At 47.2% G+C, this 17134-nt stretch overlaps 1 protein-coding gene across 1 annotated transcript in view; it reads left to right on the plus strand.

The window, feature by feature from the left end:
* The window catches only part of CUX2 (cut like homeobox 2), a gene marked incomplete at its 3' end in the record, with an annotated part of 260276 nt that overhangs the window by 143495 nt on the left and 99647 nt on the right, over window positions 1–17134 (plus strand). Inside the window, exons 2-3 of the mRNA XM_082667961.1 lie at window positions 11135–11245; window positions 14867–14914. Coding sequence (XP_082524087.1) covers window positions 11135–11245; window positions 14867–14914 — 159 coding nt within the window. The remainder of the gene's footprint in view (window positions 1–11134; window positions 11246–14866; window positions 14915–17134) is intronic.

Raw genomic sequence — 17134 nt, forward strand, 5'->3', positions numbered from 1 at the left:
AGCCCGGGTTTTCCATCCTCCACGCCCTTGCCCATGGGTCCTTCCTCCTCCGATGCCTTCCCCCAGGTGCCCGGTGCCCATATTCTTTTGTTAGCTGCAGCTCTCTCCCTGTGTGCTTTCCCCAGGACACCGTATGAGCACTTGTGTGACCGTTGTCTCCCACCACTGAGGTCCACGATGCTCCTAGACCCCCACCTAACACCGAGCAGGCGCTTCCTTCCCCACCTGGATTGTGTGCCTTAGCCCTGTACGCCAGTAAATTTTTCCACAGCTTTCTGAGGTTTCCACAGAGCTTCTTGCAACACCCAGTCTCCTCCCCCACCCTAAAAAAGAGGATACTCAGAGAAATGAATTTGAAAAAGATGTTAAAATGGCACAGACTTCAGCGTTGGTGCCATGGTTTGGAGAAGAGGGGATCAGGATTCAAGGCCCTGCTCTGCTTTTGCCCGACGGTTATCTAGGGTGAGTGGTATCATCTCTCTCAGACTGGGTTTCCCCATCTGCAGAAGGGGTTAGGAGAGGAGCTGAGCCAAGGCATGAAAAGTTGACACCACATAGCAAGCCCTTAGCTCCTGTGATATGATGAGTAACCACCACTGTGGCCCCTAACAAGTGCCTGGCACAGAGTAGGTGCTCAATAAACACTGAAATGAGTGAACGAGTGATTCCTTGATGTGACCCCCTCCCCCTTTTTCAACAGAGGAGAGGGAAGAGCATAGAGAGGAGCTGCCCAGCCAGCTCACCCAGCTGGACCAGATGTATTAGCCCTAAGAGGTGGTACGTGGGGTCCCTGGCCCCTCATCTGACACCCACCAGAGTGGGGGCGGGGCTACTCTATTTTCCTGGTGCCTCAAGGTTTTACATCTGAGAACTCCGGAATATAAAGCAGCAATCAAGGGCAGGAGGAAGTGATCAGATGTGGCTCCCGGGTTCGTGGCGAGATAATTAGGTGTTTGATTGGCATCCTCTCTCAAGGACAGCCACCTCCAGGTCCCATCTGCAGCAGGAACTGGCTTGTTTTCCTGGCTGATGCTTGGGGTGGGGGGTGCCTTGGAGGTAGAGGTGCAAGTGTGGCGGGGTGGGGAGGTTTGGTGCCGGGATTGGCCAGCACGTCTTTCATTTGTTCCTTTAGTCATACATTCATTCAATCAACAAGTGTTGGCACCTACTGTGTACCAAGCATCAGGGATACAACAGTGGCCCAAACAAACAAAGCCCATGTCCTTCTGGAGCTGACATTAAAGGAGGGTGGCTAGTGGAAATGGACAATAAATAAATAGAGCAGTAACCACATACATGTGTTGATGACAAGTGCCATTTAGAGAAATAAGCAGAGAGAGAAGAATGGGTGAGGTAGGGAGGAGGTGCTTGCTATTTTAAATACGATGGTAGGACAGGCTTTTGTGAGAAGGTAGTGTAAGAGCCGAGACCTGGAGGAGGAAAGGAAAAGACCCATGTGGAATAAAAACAGAAACAAAAACCAAAACCCAGCATTTCAGGCAGAGGGAACAGCCAATACAAAGGCCCTGTGGTAGGAATGTCCTTGATGTGTTCAAGAGCTAGCAAAGGTCCTGTGTGGCTGGAGGAGAGTGAGTGAGGAGGGAGTAGAAGGATGTGAGGACAGAAGTAAGTCACGTGGGACCTTGACATCGAGGTGAGCACTTTGGCCTTGATGCAGAGTCAGGTGGGAGCTGTGGAAGGGTTTTGAGTAGAGGAGGGACAGGGTGTGACTTGGGTTTAACAGTATCCTGGTGGCTGTCGGGTGGGGAAGGGACTGTAGGAGCGTGAGGGCAGCAGTGCGGAGACCAGTGAGGAGGCTCCTGTGGTCACCCAGGTGGCAGCAGTAGAGAGGATGAGAAATGGTTGGATCAAGCTGACAGTATTTGCTGATGAGACAAATGTCCCCACTGCAACCCTGGCCTCAGCCTAGTACCAGGGCAGGGAAGGTTGCTGCCCTCTCGGGGCTCAGGGCTGGCAATGGTCCCACCTCAATAGCCAGCCCTAGCCCCTGAGCACCCAAGCACCTCCTGCACCCTGGACCCCCTGCCAGCCACAGGCCTCTCATCCTGCCTGCACCCCTAAGAGACAAGGCATGCCATGACTTCATGTTACAGCAGTAAATCCTAGATGCAGAGAGGTCAGGGGTCTGCCCAGACTCACAGAGCCAGTAAGTAAGAACGTCTAGACTCAAACCCGCTCTGCCTGCCAAATGTGGGCTCTTGGCCTGCCTCCAGCTAAAAGCAAATTGCCACTGGATTTTCTGGAAGCCAGAACTTTGGGAGCTGCTAGGAAGGCCTTGTGGACCACAATTTTTTTTTTATTTTTTTTTTTGTGGACCACAATTTTAATTGTCTATGTGCCTTCCATGACCAAACACTGTGTGAGGGCAGGACTTGGGTCTGACTTGTTCTGGGCCACATTGTAGGCACTTAAATTATAGTTGAGTAAATGAGTGAGTGACTGGATGGATGGATGGATGGACAGATAGACAAAGAGATGGACAGACAGACTGATAAGGCCCAGCCACGCTCCTGATCTTCAGGCCACATGAGTCCTTGTCTGGGACAAACAGGTAAGGGAAAGGAAGCCCCATGAGCAGCCGGAGGAAAGAATGCAGAATAAAGTGTGACCTTGGCAAGTGGCTTTGTTTCTCTGCAGGTACCCTGTGTAAAATGGCACCTGCATCATAGGACCATTCATTTGCTCCCTCAGTAGATGTTTCTAGAGAATCCACTGCATGCCAAACACTGTTGGGAAAATAAAATGAACTTTTGTATGCCAGTTAACATGGACCTACTAAGCCCTCTATGGGACAGTTATTATATTATTGTTATCACTGCGCTGGGAGTCTGCTAAGAAGTTGTTGGCAGCCTCGCCCACACACCCGGGCCTCACGGTTTGGACACAGTCCTCTCAACGGGCTCTGTGACCCAAGTGTGAACTATCATCCTGGCCCAGATGATGGAATTCAATAAAGCCAGCTTGGCTGAGAACTGTTTCTCATAGGCACCGCCCCTTGCCGGGGCCCTCGGATAATTTGCCCTACATCTTGGCATCTGAAATTTACATACGGTGCCGGGAGTGATGGATGGCTCTGGTAACCCGGTCTGTCTCTCGGCCAAGGCTCAGTTATCCATCTCAGCGGGCTGCAGAGCCATCCGTCTTCTCTCCTTGTTCATGGCAAGCCAGCATGTGCCCTTCGTCCCAGGTCATCTCCCGGCCCCCTCCTAGAGCCAGCCTCTGAGGCCACTCTGAAGGCGACACTCCCATCATGGTCCACTGCATCCCCAGAAACCCTCCTCCTCGGTGTTTGCCTGGGACTCTGATGGCAAAGCCCCGAATGGCTCCATGGACCTGAGATACAGAATGGGTTGTTTGGCCCCCCCAAACAGCAAGAGGGCCCCATCTTGCTCCTGCCACAAAGGACTCCTCATGCTTATATCTACTAACAGTCATTCATTCACAGGTGTTTTTTGAGTGCCTTTATGCATCTGGCATTTAGCTAGAACCTGTGGCTACAGCTGTGAGCAAGACGCATGAGGGACTGACATTCCATTGGAGGGAATATGAGCAATGAAGATCCTACACTTTACCTACTTACAATCTGGTTCTCAAGGGTTTCCTCAGTAACACTTTGGGCACAAATTTTTATCGCCATTTTACAGACACAGAAACTAAGGTTGAGTATGTTGTCCAAGGTCACACTGCTAGTGAGGGTTCAGAGCCGGGATTTTGACATAGGTCTGTGATCCCTGAACATGGTCATTGTTCCCCAGACAAATCAGGCTTTTTCAGGGTTTCTGACACATAGCATTTATTCATTCATTTATTTGACCAACAAACATTTCTAAAGTGCCTACTATGTAACAGGAACTGTTCTAGGCACTGAGCATAAGGAGGAAAGGACCAAAATCTCTGTCTTGCTATTGTGGAGTTTTCATTCTAGTAAATAAAATATATAGTGTGTTTGATAGTGATACATGTTAAGAAGAAAACTAAAGGCAGGAACAGAGAGGCCAGGTAGGGGGCTATCACAATAATCCCGTTTCCTCTGTGTGGGATGCTTAGCTTTCTTAACCAGCTCATCCCCTGACCCCAGGTCAAACGTTCCCACCTTGGTGACTCTTTACCCCAGTCACAGCAAGTCACCTTGCTCTCTGTGTTCCCATGATACTTTATTCATACTTTTCATGTTGTACTTCGGCACACGGTGTTGGAATTGGCCTGTGTGTCTCCTCCACTGCACTGTGAACTCCTCAAGGACAGGGGCTATGTTGGTTAGTTTCTGTGTACCAGTACCTAACACTGTAACTAGCACAGATTTGGGGCTCAGTAGTTAGTTGGATGGATGATTAGATGGGGATGGGTGGATGGGTGATTAGATGGATGGATGATGGATTGATGACTGGTTGAGTGTGAGTGATTGGATAGATGGATGTTGGATGATCAGTTGGAAGATAGATGATCTGTTAGATAAATGGATGGATGGATGAGTGGAAAATGGATGGTTGGTTGGGTGATTGGATGGATGTTGGATAAAGAGCTTCCAGCCTGGGTAACTTACTAGGTACTGGCAACCCCTGCCCAAGTTGGGAACCACACAGTGATTTAATTAGTAGAAGTAGGTAAAACTCTTATCTCTCCCTTGCCCCGTCAGTTTCCGTACCCATGCAAAGGCAATTCAGGGCATATGTTAGGGTTTCACTCTTCTCCAAGTCTGCTCTGGAGGTGATGTCTTAATGCGATGGCCTTTGTCCCTTTTACCAGAATTATTTATGCCCTAACTTGTCTTATTTGGTTTCTGAGCTCTTAGAGGATATAGACTGTATCTGATTCCCTTTATCTAATGCCTAGCACACTGGAGATCATGGATGGCTGAATGTACAACATCTCTAGTTGCATCTCCCTGCAAAGAGAAAGCAGACTTCCAGGTTTGTGTTGGGGGGAGTTGGTGACTGTATTGAAAGTCATAATCACTGGTCATCCTTGTTTTCTAGACCTGGCCTGGAATCTCAGCTGCCACTTCATCCATATATCCGTACAGGAGATAATATACATAAAGTGCTTAGCACATTCCATAAATACTAGCGTGTGTGTGTGTGTGTGTGTGTGTGTGTATGGCATAAATGTTAGCCATGAGCTATTGTTTTCTGTAAGGAATGTCTGTGTAAGGTTTCATTTGGCAAAAAAGTTCTAGGCCTTTGAAAAGACAACATCTGGTGGCAAATATCAGAAGGGGATAACAGGGACACAAAGGAGATGCCCAGACTTGGAGGGGAGGGTTCAGGAATCCTTCCTGGAAGAGGGGACATTTAAGCCGAGGCACAAGGGATGAGTAAGATCAGCTGCAGAGACAGAATGAGATCATCTGAGCTGAAGGAATGAAGTCTGTTGAGCCATGGAGTTGGGAGACCCTGTTGCCTTTGGATTCCTGCAAGGCAGGAAGGTTGGTTGGGAAGGAAACAAAGATGTTCGGAACAAGGTTGGGAACAAAGGTTGGGAAGATGGAAGGGGCCCAGTGACACCTAGATAGGAAGTATGGCGATTGTCCTAGAGCAGTGGAGAGCCAGAGGTGGGTTTTGAGCAGAGGAGGGACATGTTGAGGAAGTTTCTTTCCTTTCATGAAACCCCTTCAAAATATGGGAACACCTGAGGTCCTTGCTTCCTTAACTCCTAATCCCCAGCAATCACTGCAGCGTTTTCAGAAGGTCTCTTCTCAGAAGTGGTATTAGGGGGATGTGTCTGAGTGTGAGGGTGTCTTTGGAGCTGAGAAGAGTGTGAGCACATGCTGGGGGAATTGACATGCATATGCACAATTCAGATGTGTATTTCCCCTCTAAGAACATAGCAGCTAGCTCAAAGTTTTGTACATCGTTGACACTTCAGGTCAACATCATGTGTTAAATTTCTTTTAAAACTAAGTATTCTTGTACAATTCCCAATCCTTCCTGGTTGAGGAAATACAGTTGAACTGAGAATGTTCAACTTGCTCTCCCCATAGATAACCAACATTCTTCCTTCCCCACCCAAGAGCTACCTTCCCTCTGAGGAAATCCAGCCTCTTAACCAGATGTGTGGCTTGGGCAGGTCGCCTAAGCTGTTTTTGCCTTAGTTTTCTCATCTCTAAAATGGGAGACTCAGATTCAGTTAGTGTTAGCTAAAGTGTGGGACATACATACCCCCACTGTTAGGACGTGAGATGACTGTAAGTAGACCTGACATTAGAAGGGATTGACCTGTGTCAGGAGGATCAGTTATCCCTTCTCAGTGGTCATTCATTCCTTCTCATGGGAACAAGAAGAAAGTCTCTACCTTTAACACCTCTCCAGCACTTGCCAGTCTCCTTTTATAACAAAGACAAACAGCAATGCTTTGTTTTCATTGTACTTTTATTTTAAAGACTACCTTCTGTTTATGGCATAGTGTCCTCTAGCGATAAAAAGAAGTTCCTTTTCAAATGTACTTATTTAGGTTAAAAAGAGAAGGGGTTGTTATGTAAAGGTCAAGAACAGGCAAAATTTATCTAGATGCTAGGGTCAGAATGATAGTTACCTTTAAGGGGGTACTAACTAGGAGAGGGCACAAGGGAACCTTCCAAGGTTCTAGGAGTGTGAATATTCTGTGTATCTACCTGGGCAATGGTTATAAGGGTGTAAAAGTTTGAGCTTAAAATTGAACTTAAGGGCTTCCCTGGTGGCTCAGTGGTTGAGAGTTCGCCTGCCAATGCAGGGGACACGGGTTCGTGCCCCGGTCTGGGAAGATCCGGTCTGGGCCTGTGAGCCATGGCCACTGAGCCTGTGCGTCTGGAGCCTGTGCTCCGCAACGGGAAAGGCCACAACAGTGAGAGGCCCGCGTACCGCCAAAAAAAAAAAAAAAAAATTGAACTTAAAATTATACAAAAAGAAAGAAGAGTCAGTTTGAAGGTAAATATCATGGAAATAGTAATTCATGTGGAATATCAATATGGCAAAATACATGCAGAGGGGTAGTATGAATGGTTGAAGTTCAGAGAGTGATGGACTGGACAACCTTGAAAGTTCCTTCTGGCTTATATGTTCTGAGACTGTGAGTGCCTTGGAAGTTCCAAGGTTGCCCAGCAAGCTGATGGCAGACGCTCTCAGAGCTAGGGCCACTCTCCGGGCAGTGGGCATTTCCCGTGGGCAAGCAGTGGGGCTGTAGGTCCCATCAGAAGAGCTCTTCTTCCCTGCCCCAGCCTCTTCCTGCTGCTCCTAGCCCTGGCTGCAGCTCAGTCCCAGCTTCCTTTCTCTCTGCACGCTGGCCCGAGCCTCAGCTGCATCTATCATCTGCTTCAAGCTCATTAAAATTATTTCTTTTTTAGTTGCAAATGGGCTGTTTATGATGATCATTATTTGAATGGTCTGCGGCGGGCTCCGGGCTGTCTGTCTGCTGCTGATGGCCAGTTAATCAGATGAGTCTTCTCCCTGCCTGGGCCTGGCCCAAAGTCTGGAGCTGTGTTAATCATGGCCCCCCTAGGGCTGGGGGCTGGGGGCCAGGTGGGAGAGGATCCCAAGTTCTGCTTGATCATCAAAGAGGCCCTGCTAGCTGTGTATGTGCATGGGGGTTCAGACACTTATTTCTAAAACTCAGCTTCAGGCTGGTGCTGGTTTATGTTTGTGAGAGTTTTTTATATTCCTTCAAAATAAATACAGTGCTGTGAGCTTTTTTATTTTAAATATGTTTATTTTAAAAGGCATGTCAATTCTGTCATTGGCTGTCTTGCTCTGTTAATGTTCAAATAGCCTGTCTTCTAGGGTGGGAAGGAGTGGTTTTTAATGTCTTTGCCTGATAGAGTAAAACTTGTCAGTACTCTGTCATCCTTTTATTGGTGGGGCGGGGGGGGTGAGATTTTTACTGACCTGTGAAATCCTGAACTCTTAGAATCACTGATCTAGTGGGGTGTTCCTTGAGCTCTCAGCGTATCTAAATTAGTATCAGCCAACATGTTTTGAACACTTAGTACTGTGCTTGATGCTTTACACATTTATAACATTTAAAACAAGCTCCCTGAACATCCCCCAGCTAGTGGGGAAGTGGAGCAGAAACCCTGTGATGAGCAGGGCATTACAATTTTGCCTTTATAATCCACCAAGGAGATAATTCACAGCTGAATTATTAGGACTGTAATTCGTTTCTTAGTCCCTGCTTGAATTACCTTACAAACATATTAATGTGCTCGTCACATGAGATGATGTATATGAGGAGCTTAGCATGGTGCCTGGTACGTGTAAGCACCCAATACATGGTAGTTATGATTATTTACTATTATTGTTGTTGACGTGTTAGTGTACTAGCCATAGAAATGTGGCAAGAATTCAGAGTTGAAGGATGAGTATAGATGTAAGGCAGAGGTAAGAAGAGCATGGACATCAGTCATGATGTCCGTCGTCTGCTCCTCTAGGGATGAACAGGAAAGACGGCAAGAGCTGGGCTTCTGTGGGGCTGGGGTTGGGAGCCTGCTGATGTTCCCCCATCTGGTCTCACCTCTGCTCTGTCTACAGTGTGGATGCAGCAGACAGATTTGTACCCACCAGCAGCCTGAGAGGTTAGGATGGAGGGAGCCAGTGCAGTCGCATGGCATCGTTGCCTGGTACAGCACATCAGACAGTTAGACTTAACCTGCTCTGAGATTTCCTTTTGGAACTTGGGTTTGATGTTTTAAATAAGGAGTCGGGCTTCCCTGGTGGCGCAGTGGTTGAGAGTCCGCCTGCCGATGCAGGGGACACGGGTTCGTGCCCCGGTCCGGGAAGATCCCACATGCCGCGGAGAGGCTGGGCCCGTGAGCCATGGCCGCTGAGCCTGCGCGTCCGGAGCCTGTGCTCCGCAACAGGGGAGGCCACAACAGTGAGAGGCCCGCGTACCACAGTCAATCAATCAATCAATCAATAGTCAAAGTTCAGCCCCCACCAGGTTGCTGGGATGCTGGGAGAGGCAGTATCCCAGAGATAAGAACATTGTGTCAGATATATGATCATTCAAAACCGTGTGATGTTAACGCAAGTCCCAGTTCTGTTTGTCCTGTAGCCATGTAAAAATCACCTCTTTATCTTCAAGACGGATGAGAAAAACTAAGAAAAACTGTGAGCACTCTGCCACAACTCAAATTGACCATGACACTCCAGTTACTTCTCTCCTGCCAAGTGAGGGTCTGTCCACCTGGCTGCCCCACATAGTTGGTTTTTGTCTGCCTTAGGTCAGTCCCATTGCTGCTACCACAGATCTCTCCCTAGTCACTTGATATTTTGGTCACGGTCAATTGTGGTTTCTTTATTGGAAACTACAATTATTTTTAAATGATGATAAACCAGAAGTCTCCTTATTTTCTCTGTCACCTTGGCAGACTGTCAGAAATTGTTTCTGTTTCTCTCTCTTCTCTCCCATGACACCTTGTTCCTTACCTGGCTCAAAAATTCAATGGGACGTTTGGACTGGAAGCCCCTGCACCTTGGAGTTGGTGTACCCAGTGCTGTGGCACAGAATTGATATCAGCACCTTGGAGAGCACCACATTTCCAAGTCTCTTGCCCCTCTATTTTAATGGCTACTTTCTTGCCTCGATTTTCCTCCCTTCTAGTCTTATGATTCTCCAAAGAGGTTAGACATTTCTCCAGAAATAGAAATTCCTTCCCCGATTCTCCCAAAGGCTCCATAGGCAGAGACACTTACCCTGGGTTTGGGGTATGCGCTCCAGCCTTCGATGGGCGCGAGGTTTATGGTGCTACGGTGAACTGCTGTTGAGCAGATTTACCGACTCTCAGACATGATATAAGACGATTACCATGCATTTCGTCTCTTAGAGGGAAAAGGATTTGCAGCGGGTTAATAGTACTTTTATTTCATTATCTAATAGTAAAAGTGTTTCATTGTGTGTGCAAGATGAATGCGCATTAGCGATGACAAATGAGGTCTTTCAGCACGGTGCCGGGCCTCATCATACATATGTTAGATTAAAGAGTTCACCCTAGAAATACACTCTTGCATCTGCTTGTGTGTTTTTAATAAATCTGATTGCAGAAATTTATTGCATCACTGGATTTAGGAAATTATGGGGCTTGATTGCTGCAGATATAATCGGGTGATATATACAGAAATGCTCCTCTAGTTATCGTCCAGAAAAAAAGCCCATCTCGGGATGGTGCAAGAAAGCAGCAGACCACATAAACAGAGCATTTCTTGAATTATGCAAATGAAATCCATGACAACTCATGGTGAATTATTCTCCCCTCGTGAAACCGCCACTGTTAAAGTGAAGAAAGCTGCGAGAGGGGTGATCAAATATACATGTACAACCAGCAGACATTGTCTGTCATGTGTGAGCTGGAGCGTCCCCCACTTCCATCTCTCACTCTCTTTTTTTCCCCTCCTTGGTTCGTCCTGTAAAAACCTGGTCTGAAACCTTCATTGCACATAAGCAGGCAAGGCTGCTTCCAATCCTTTTCTTCTGAATCCAGGAGTCTTCAATGAAATATTTCTTATACTTGAAGTGAACCTTAGATAATTTACTGCAGGATACACAAAAGGTCATCTTGCTTCTTATTGGCACCTTCATTTTTCCAAAATCTACAGAAATTAAAAAGCCATCTATATCTTAAAAGGCGTATTTATGAACCCTTAAGTGTAAGTCATAGTTGGAACAGTTCCCACCTCTGATATATGAAAGCTGTCGACAGCACTTTCTTACACTATAATATGCCCATACAATATGCCGCACTTTACTATTTTGACACCGTTTGGAGATGTTTTCTACAGTTACTGACAAGCTTATGCCATCACTCCCTTGGAAATTTAAGAGGTGGGGCAGAGGCGTAGGGGAGAAATGAAAAAAAACAGCTCCACCCAACTTTATGGGAGATTATTGATCTGGCCTGACTTCTGACAAGCAAAAAAAGCTGTCCTGGATTTTTTTCGGTTGCATCCCCAGTTTCGTAAATTATTCATTTGTGCCAGGAGTCAATATCCTGTCTTTTCTCAGCTTTTTTGTAAGTTAAGGAAACTTGTTTGGAATGCTGTTTTGTACGATGATTAAAAAGGAAAAGGAGGAAAAAAATCTTTTTCTTTTCTCTCTCCCTCTCTCTCTCCTTTTTTTTTCTTTTTTTTTTTTTTTTTTATTGTTCCAGAAGGAGCTTAATTCCGTCGCTTCCGAGCTGTCTGCACGGCAGGAGGAGAGTGAACATTCTCATAAACATTTAATTGAACTCCGCCGGGAATTTAAGAAAAATGTACCTGAGGTACAGTATAGTTGCTATTATAGAATTAACTCAGTAGGAATGCAGATTTTTCTCTGTTCAAACTGTATTTTGAAAACTATAGACATAAGTGACTAACAAGAAAAGAAGCTAATTAGCCACGAAGAAAAATTATAACCCTCAACCTTTCTGTGTTTCTCAGTATAGCGGTGCTCACTGGTGCTGTCTAGAATAAAAGCAGGACGCTTCTCCATGGAAGTCATTGTTTTTGAGGGCTCTATACCACATCCATTTTTCCCTCACATTAATGTCTAAGTCAAATGCTTGGCCTTGATGGCAAAGACAATTTGTCTAGAGTTCCTGATTTTATTTTGCTTTCCCATTGGCGTCCGGGAAATGATGGCTGTAGCCTGTCTCACCCTCTCTGGTCCTTCCCTTGATCTCCATGTCTGAAACTGTCTCCCCCACCTGCCCATAAACGTGCCACATTCTCCCCGTTCACCTCCTCCTTTGCAACTCCAGCCACCAGCGTTGTCCTTCCCAGCTGCCATGAGGGTGGTCCAGGTAATGGCCAGCCCCTGCAATGTAAGAGTCCCCCAGGGGAAGAGACGAGAATGGACACGTTTCTTTCTTCACAAAGGTGAATGTGTGAATTCTTTTTCCTCCTCTGTCAGGCCCCCTGTTGCTTCTCAAATTTTTTTTTTTTAGTGATGGAAGTAAACACAAATAGGAAAAAGAAAACCTTCTGACTCCATATAATGTTGGCAGGGATGTGACACATCAGAGCCATGACAGGAAACAGATACCCCGCCCATTCCCAAAGCCTGCTGTGCTTCTCTGTGCTCAGCAGAGGGTTGAGCTCTCTGTCCCAGGCTGCTCAGGTGGCCTGGATCTTGGAGGAGGGCCAGACAGGGTCTGCCATTCTAGAGGTATCAGACCTAGACATGTTGATTCCACTCTGCCTGTTGGAATCACCTAGGAGTCCTGTTGCCATCTTACTGATGGAGACCATGGAAGGATGGAGAAGAAGCAAGCCCACCCAGGAATCAGGCCACATAAGTGCAGAGGGGTCAGTCTCTTAGCTGTGAAGTCCTCCTCACACCAGTCATAAATATCTTTGGTTCTTCAAGGCAAGAGTGGGAAGTAGGATCTAGTTAGAACTTGTCCATGGAGCAAGTCTGGGAGGAATCAGGTTTGGGAGCTGAGAGAGAGTGCACTTGTAGAAGGGGCGGGAATCTCAGGTCTGAGCGTGTCTCCCATGTTATGGCTTTAGAAAGGCCAAGTTACATCCTGGGTTTGACTGGGAGCTAAGAAAGCGTAGGGAGATTCTGAGCATCCTTCCCTTCCCTTTTAGAACAGAGAACAGCTTGGTCTTTAAACCAGTTTTTCTGCCCAGAAGGAGAGAACCAAAAGCTTTGCCTCTGACTCTCCCATCTCTGGGAAGCGGAGATGAAACGGCCACAGATCTTCACAGCCCACCATTTTGTCCTCCTTCCCCCAGGCGATGTGGGAGCCCCCAGGTGATGAGGGAAATCCAGGCCAGGTTTTAAGCCTCTGAGTTCGGCTTACATAATTTTAATACTGCATAATTATGCAATTATGTAATTAGAAGGAATAAGTTTCCATTCCTATTATAGTCGCGCCTCTGAAAATTCTCATTTTTGGAACTAGCCTCTCCTGATGGGGGAGAGTCATGCCAAGACTTTATTTAAGAACATCATCTGGCTGGTGCCCAGCTCACCTCCTGCTGATGCCTTTGCTCAGTTTCCCCCAGGAGTTAAGCAGACAGGGCAGTGGGCTTCTAGAAATGGCTGGCATTGGCCCAAAATCCCACCCACCCCGCCGTGGGTCTCAGATTTGAATCCCCTAAATTCACTTGAGTGTGGGGTTGTGAACAGAGCCTGTTTGGGGAGTCTGTTGACCTGCATTGAAATCCCAACTGTGCCACTCACTTGCTTTGGGACCTTGAACAAGGCAGCCCCTCTCGGGGCCTCTGTGTCCCTTTCTGTAAATTCAGGGGACTGGAGATGGTTTTTGAGCCCCTTCCAACACCAACATTTCCCGAACCCAGACCAGAGGTTTCTTGTTGATGTGCTTTATTTGGTCTGTAAAGGTCTTTCAAATTTTACAGTAAGTTGTCAATGTTTAGCATCTCTGATTTCACCCCGAAGCTTGGATTTCCGATATCTTTTGAGACTGTTTGGTAGATCTGGCCACGGGGATGCTCCATGCCCAGTGGCAGTCACCAGAAACAGTCGAGCAGCTGCCGCTCACGTTACCAAGATGCTGTGCTCCCCTGAGATTTGCCATGGGACAGCCTGTCTCCCTCCTGTCCACTTCCTCCAGCCTCTGGGCATTTGAGTTTACAACCCACAATCTAGGTTTTCTTAAGTTTCGTTTTCTGCGCTCAGCCCGTGCACTCACGGTTCCTTATGATCAAATAAATCCACTAGGTTCACACGCACTCCCTACGTCCCTCCTGAAGATCCCCTGCATACATCAGTATATCAGTGGCTCTGAGAAGCCCTGGGGGCCACAAATCAGTGAGGAAAGCATAGCCAGGACCCAGAAGAAGGATTTTTTCCAGGGCCGGGAGCACCACAATCCTATTTCATAGTTAAGGGATTTTATTCTTCAGCTGAAATATGTATTCTTCAGCTCATCTCTTCCTTTCCTGTTTCTGTCTGCTACCCCCTCCCTCTCCATTCTCTCCAGCTCCCCTCAGCTCCTCCTCCCAAGGGGGTCTCTTGTGGGCCATAGAAGCCAGTGGTTAGGGGAGTCACCAGTGGGTCTCAGAGGAAACTGGAGCATTTATGGTTGGGATCTTGGTACCCTCGGTTCTAATCCCTCTTGCACGCTGGAGAGAACTCATGGCAGTCCACCAGGGATGCCCTTGTGGCTGGGAACCTCAAGGTCACTTGAGAAAGGCATGAAATTAGGGTCCAGAAAGAGGAGGCTGCCTTCTGAAGACAGCCCAATGGCATAGAGTTGATCAAACATTTACAGAGCCCTTCTTCTGAGCTGGGTGCCATGGCAGGTGACCCCACCAAGCCCCCAGAAACCCCACCTTCTGGTGAGGAAGGAGCGACCGTGCAGAGTGGTGTTGCTAAAATGCCAAATGCAGTCTTTGCTGGAAGGGGCAGCTGGGTGGGGAAGCAGAAATGGCACCCTAGGGAGACATCTCCCGAGCAACCTAAAGGACAGAGGTTTTCATGGAGGAGCTTTGGTGACATGGCCCTGGGTGTGGAGCCTTTCCAGCCCCTGCTCCAAAAAATGTCCCATGACGGACCACCAGTCCCGCAAGGTACTTTGCATAAAAGAGCATTCCATGATCAAATCCATTTGGGAAATGCTACTTCCTCTCTCCCTCTTCCAGGAATTCTCATTGTGCATTATGTAAAAGGCTCCAAAAAGTCCTGCAGGGAAGAAACTTGATGTTGTGCTTGATGCGTCCTAGTCGGATCTGGCTTGGCACCGTGGTGTGTGTTTGTGTCTGTCTGTAGGTGTACATATGAGGAACCCTTATGAAATCTCATGGAGTGCAGGTCCCACGGGACACGCTTGGGAAATACTGATTTGGGGGACAGCAGTGAGCTGCGAACAGGGGCCATGGGGGTATCCCACTTGGCACCACGGTGAACTCTTCGCTGATCTCTTTTACAGGAAATCAGAGAGATGGTGGCTCCTGTATTAAAAAGCTTCCAAGCTGAGGTAAGACCCAAGGCCTGTGGCACGTCACAAAAATACTTCCCAGTTCCCTCTCCTGTCCCACCTGGAGTTGCCAGAGGATGCCAGCAGCAGAGAAACTTCTCTACCCCCATTGCAAACTGCCCCATGCCCTCCTGATCAGCCATGGTATCATGATAAGAATGGGTTCTCGGTTCTGTTCGATGGGATTTCTGCCTGCTCTGAAATCCTCTCTACCACCCATCCTCTGAGGATATAAAATCTACACTTTTCACATCCTTTCCTGCCAACCCATCGGGCCCTAGTTCCTTTGGCAGCAGCTGAGCTGTCCTCAGCCAGTTGTTTCTCTTGCCGTCCTGGAGCGCTGGGGTGGAGCTGAACCTCCTCTGTTTCTCCTCTTTGCTTGACTTTGTGACCAGGATTCTGAGAATGTCCACTTGTCTGGCTGGTGCAGGAGGTAGGCTAGGAAAAGAATGGAATTACACTGAGTCAGGAGAGTGGAAGGGAGGGCCATTTCTCCAATGTTCTGTCTTCAGGGGGCTCTTCTCCGTCTTCCCCTGTATTCAGGCAGAACCCTGGAAGGATAGGCCCTTCTCAGAGCTCGCCAGTGGAGATGCATTTTAAGTCTGTCGTCTGCCAAGTGCCACATTACTTTAAATCTGTCTCTTCGGAACTGCGTAAGCGCATAAGGCAATATTAAAGTAAACAATAACTGAATTTACACAAATGTCGCTGATTTCCATATTTTTCATCCTTTCATTTTATTACTGAGTTGACTGATGCGCTTATTTATTTATAGGGCCATCCGGTATTGATTCATTTGGTTGTAAGGTGCCTGAGCTGGAAGGGGGTAGAAAAAAACCAGAAAGAAGACCAATAATGTTGGGAATGTGTCGTCATGGCTTTTATATTTTTAAAAAAAGGCCCCCATCTGCCGCCAGCTCATGGTCCCCTGAGAAATACTCAGCATACAAGCCCTCTCAGGCAGCTGATCCCTCTGTCCAGCCCAAAGACAGGCAGTGAGTGTCTTGTGTAGAGCGTCACTTTCTCAGCCATTCCCTTGCTTGGGTTGGTGTGGCAGAGCTTCTCTTAACTACTTAGACCCTCAGTTTCTCTATATGTTAAAGTGGAATAAAGGCACTGCAGATCTTTTCATGTTCTTTTGAGGATTAACTGAAATATAATGAAAGGAAAGAGTTTAATGTAATTCCCGGTACATGGAGAGCTGCTAGGGAGTGAAGAGCACAGACTCTGGAGTCAACCTGGATTTGAATCCTGCCTCTGCCAGTTACTAGCTGTTTGACCTTAGGCAAGTTACTTGACCTCTCTCTGCCTCTGTGTCATACTCTATAAAATTGGATAATAATTATACCTACTTCATGGGGTTGTGATTGAGGACGAACAAAGTCAATACTCATGGAGTGCTTAGGACATTACCTTGCATATTAGAAGTCTTATTATTTTATTATTCCTATTATCAGTCACCTTCAACACAGGTTTATTTGGCCTCCACTATGCCTGGGTTGGAATCTGCCTCTTTCCTAACTAGGTGTTCAAGGATTTTTACCCAAAAGAAGGGGGTTTTCTATCCCTATAGGAAGCAGGCATGACTTATGCCATCTTTCCAATAGGAGAAAGAGTTAAACATTAGATTTCGGCAGTGATCCAGGGAAGACCCAAGTGCAGCATGGTGGAAAGCACATGTGAATCAGACTCGTATGGGCCTGGCTTGAATTTCAGCCCTGCTGCTTATATGAGCTGTGTGACCTGGGAGAAGTTCCTCCACCTCTCGGAGCTGCAGCTTTCCTCCTCTCGTAAGTGAGGCTAACAGTAAGGATTCTAAGAACTAAGCAAGGTGGAGGCAGTCGACATGGTGTCTGGCACACAGTTGGTGCTCAGTAAGTGCAGGAGGAGAGAGAGAGTCTTAGTGGGGCCAAAATAGGCAAAGGTGAATTTTCATTTCCAAACCCATGTGGCATGTTGAATACACACCATTTTAATAGCCGGGGATCTTCAAGGAACTTCGTTAATTTTTTTAAGAGGGTTTTCCGTCGTCCCTTTAGTGTACCAAAAAGACTACATTTGTCTGGAGTTTTATTCCCGAAACCCCTGCTTTCTTCATGATCTATTGACTAATCCATTGCGGCCGCCATGTCCCTCCCAGCGCCTCAGGGAAGAAACGCCGGCAAAGAAAGGTGTTAATAAAAAGCATCTCCTTCGTCCAGAACAAACTGCACACACATA

The sequence above is a fragment of the Grampus griseus genome (assembly GCF_964374135.1).
Source record: "Grampus griseus genome assembly, chromosome: 12".
Taxonomy (NCBI): domain Eukaryota; kingdom Metazoa; phylum Chordata; class Mammalia; order Artiodactyla; family Delphinidae; genus Grampus; species Grampus griseus.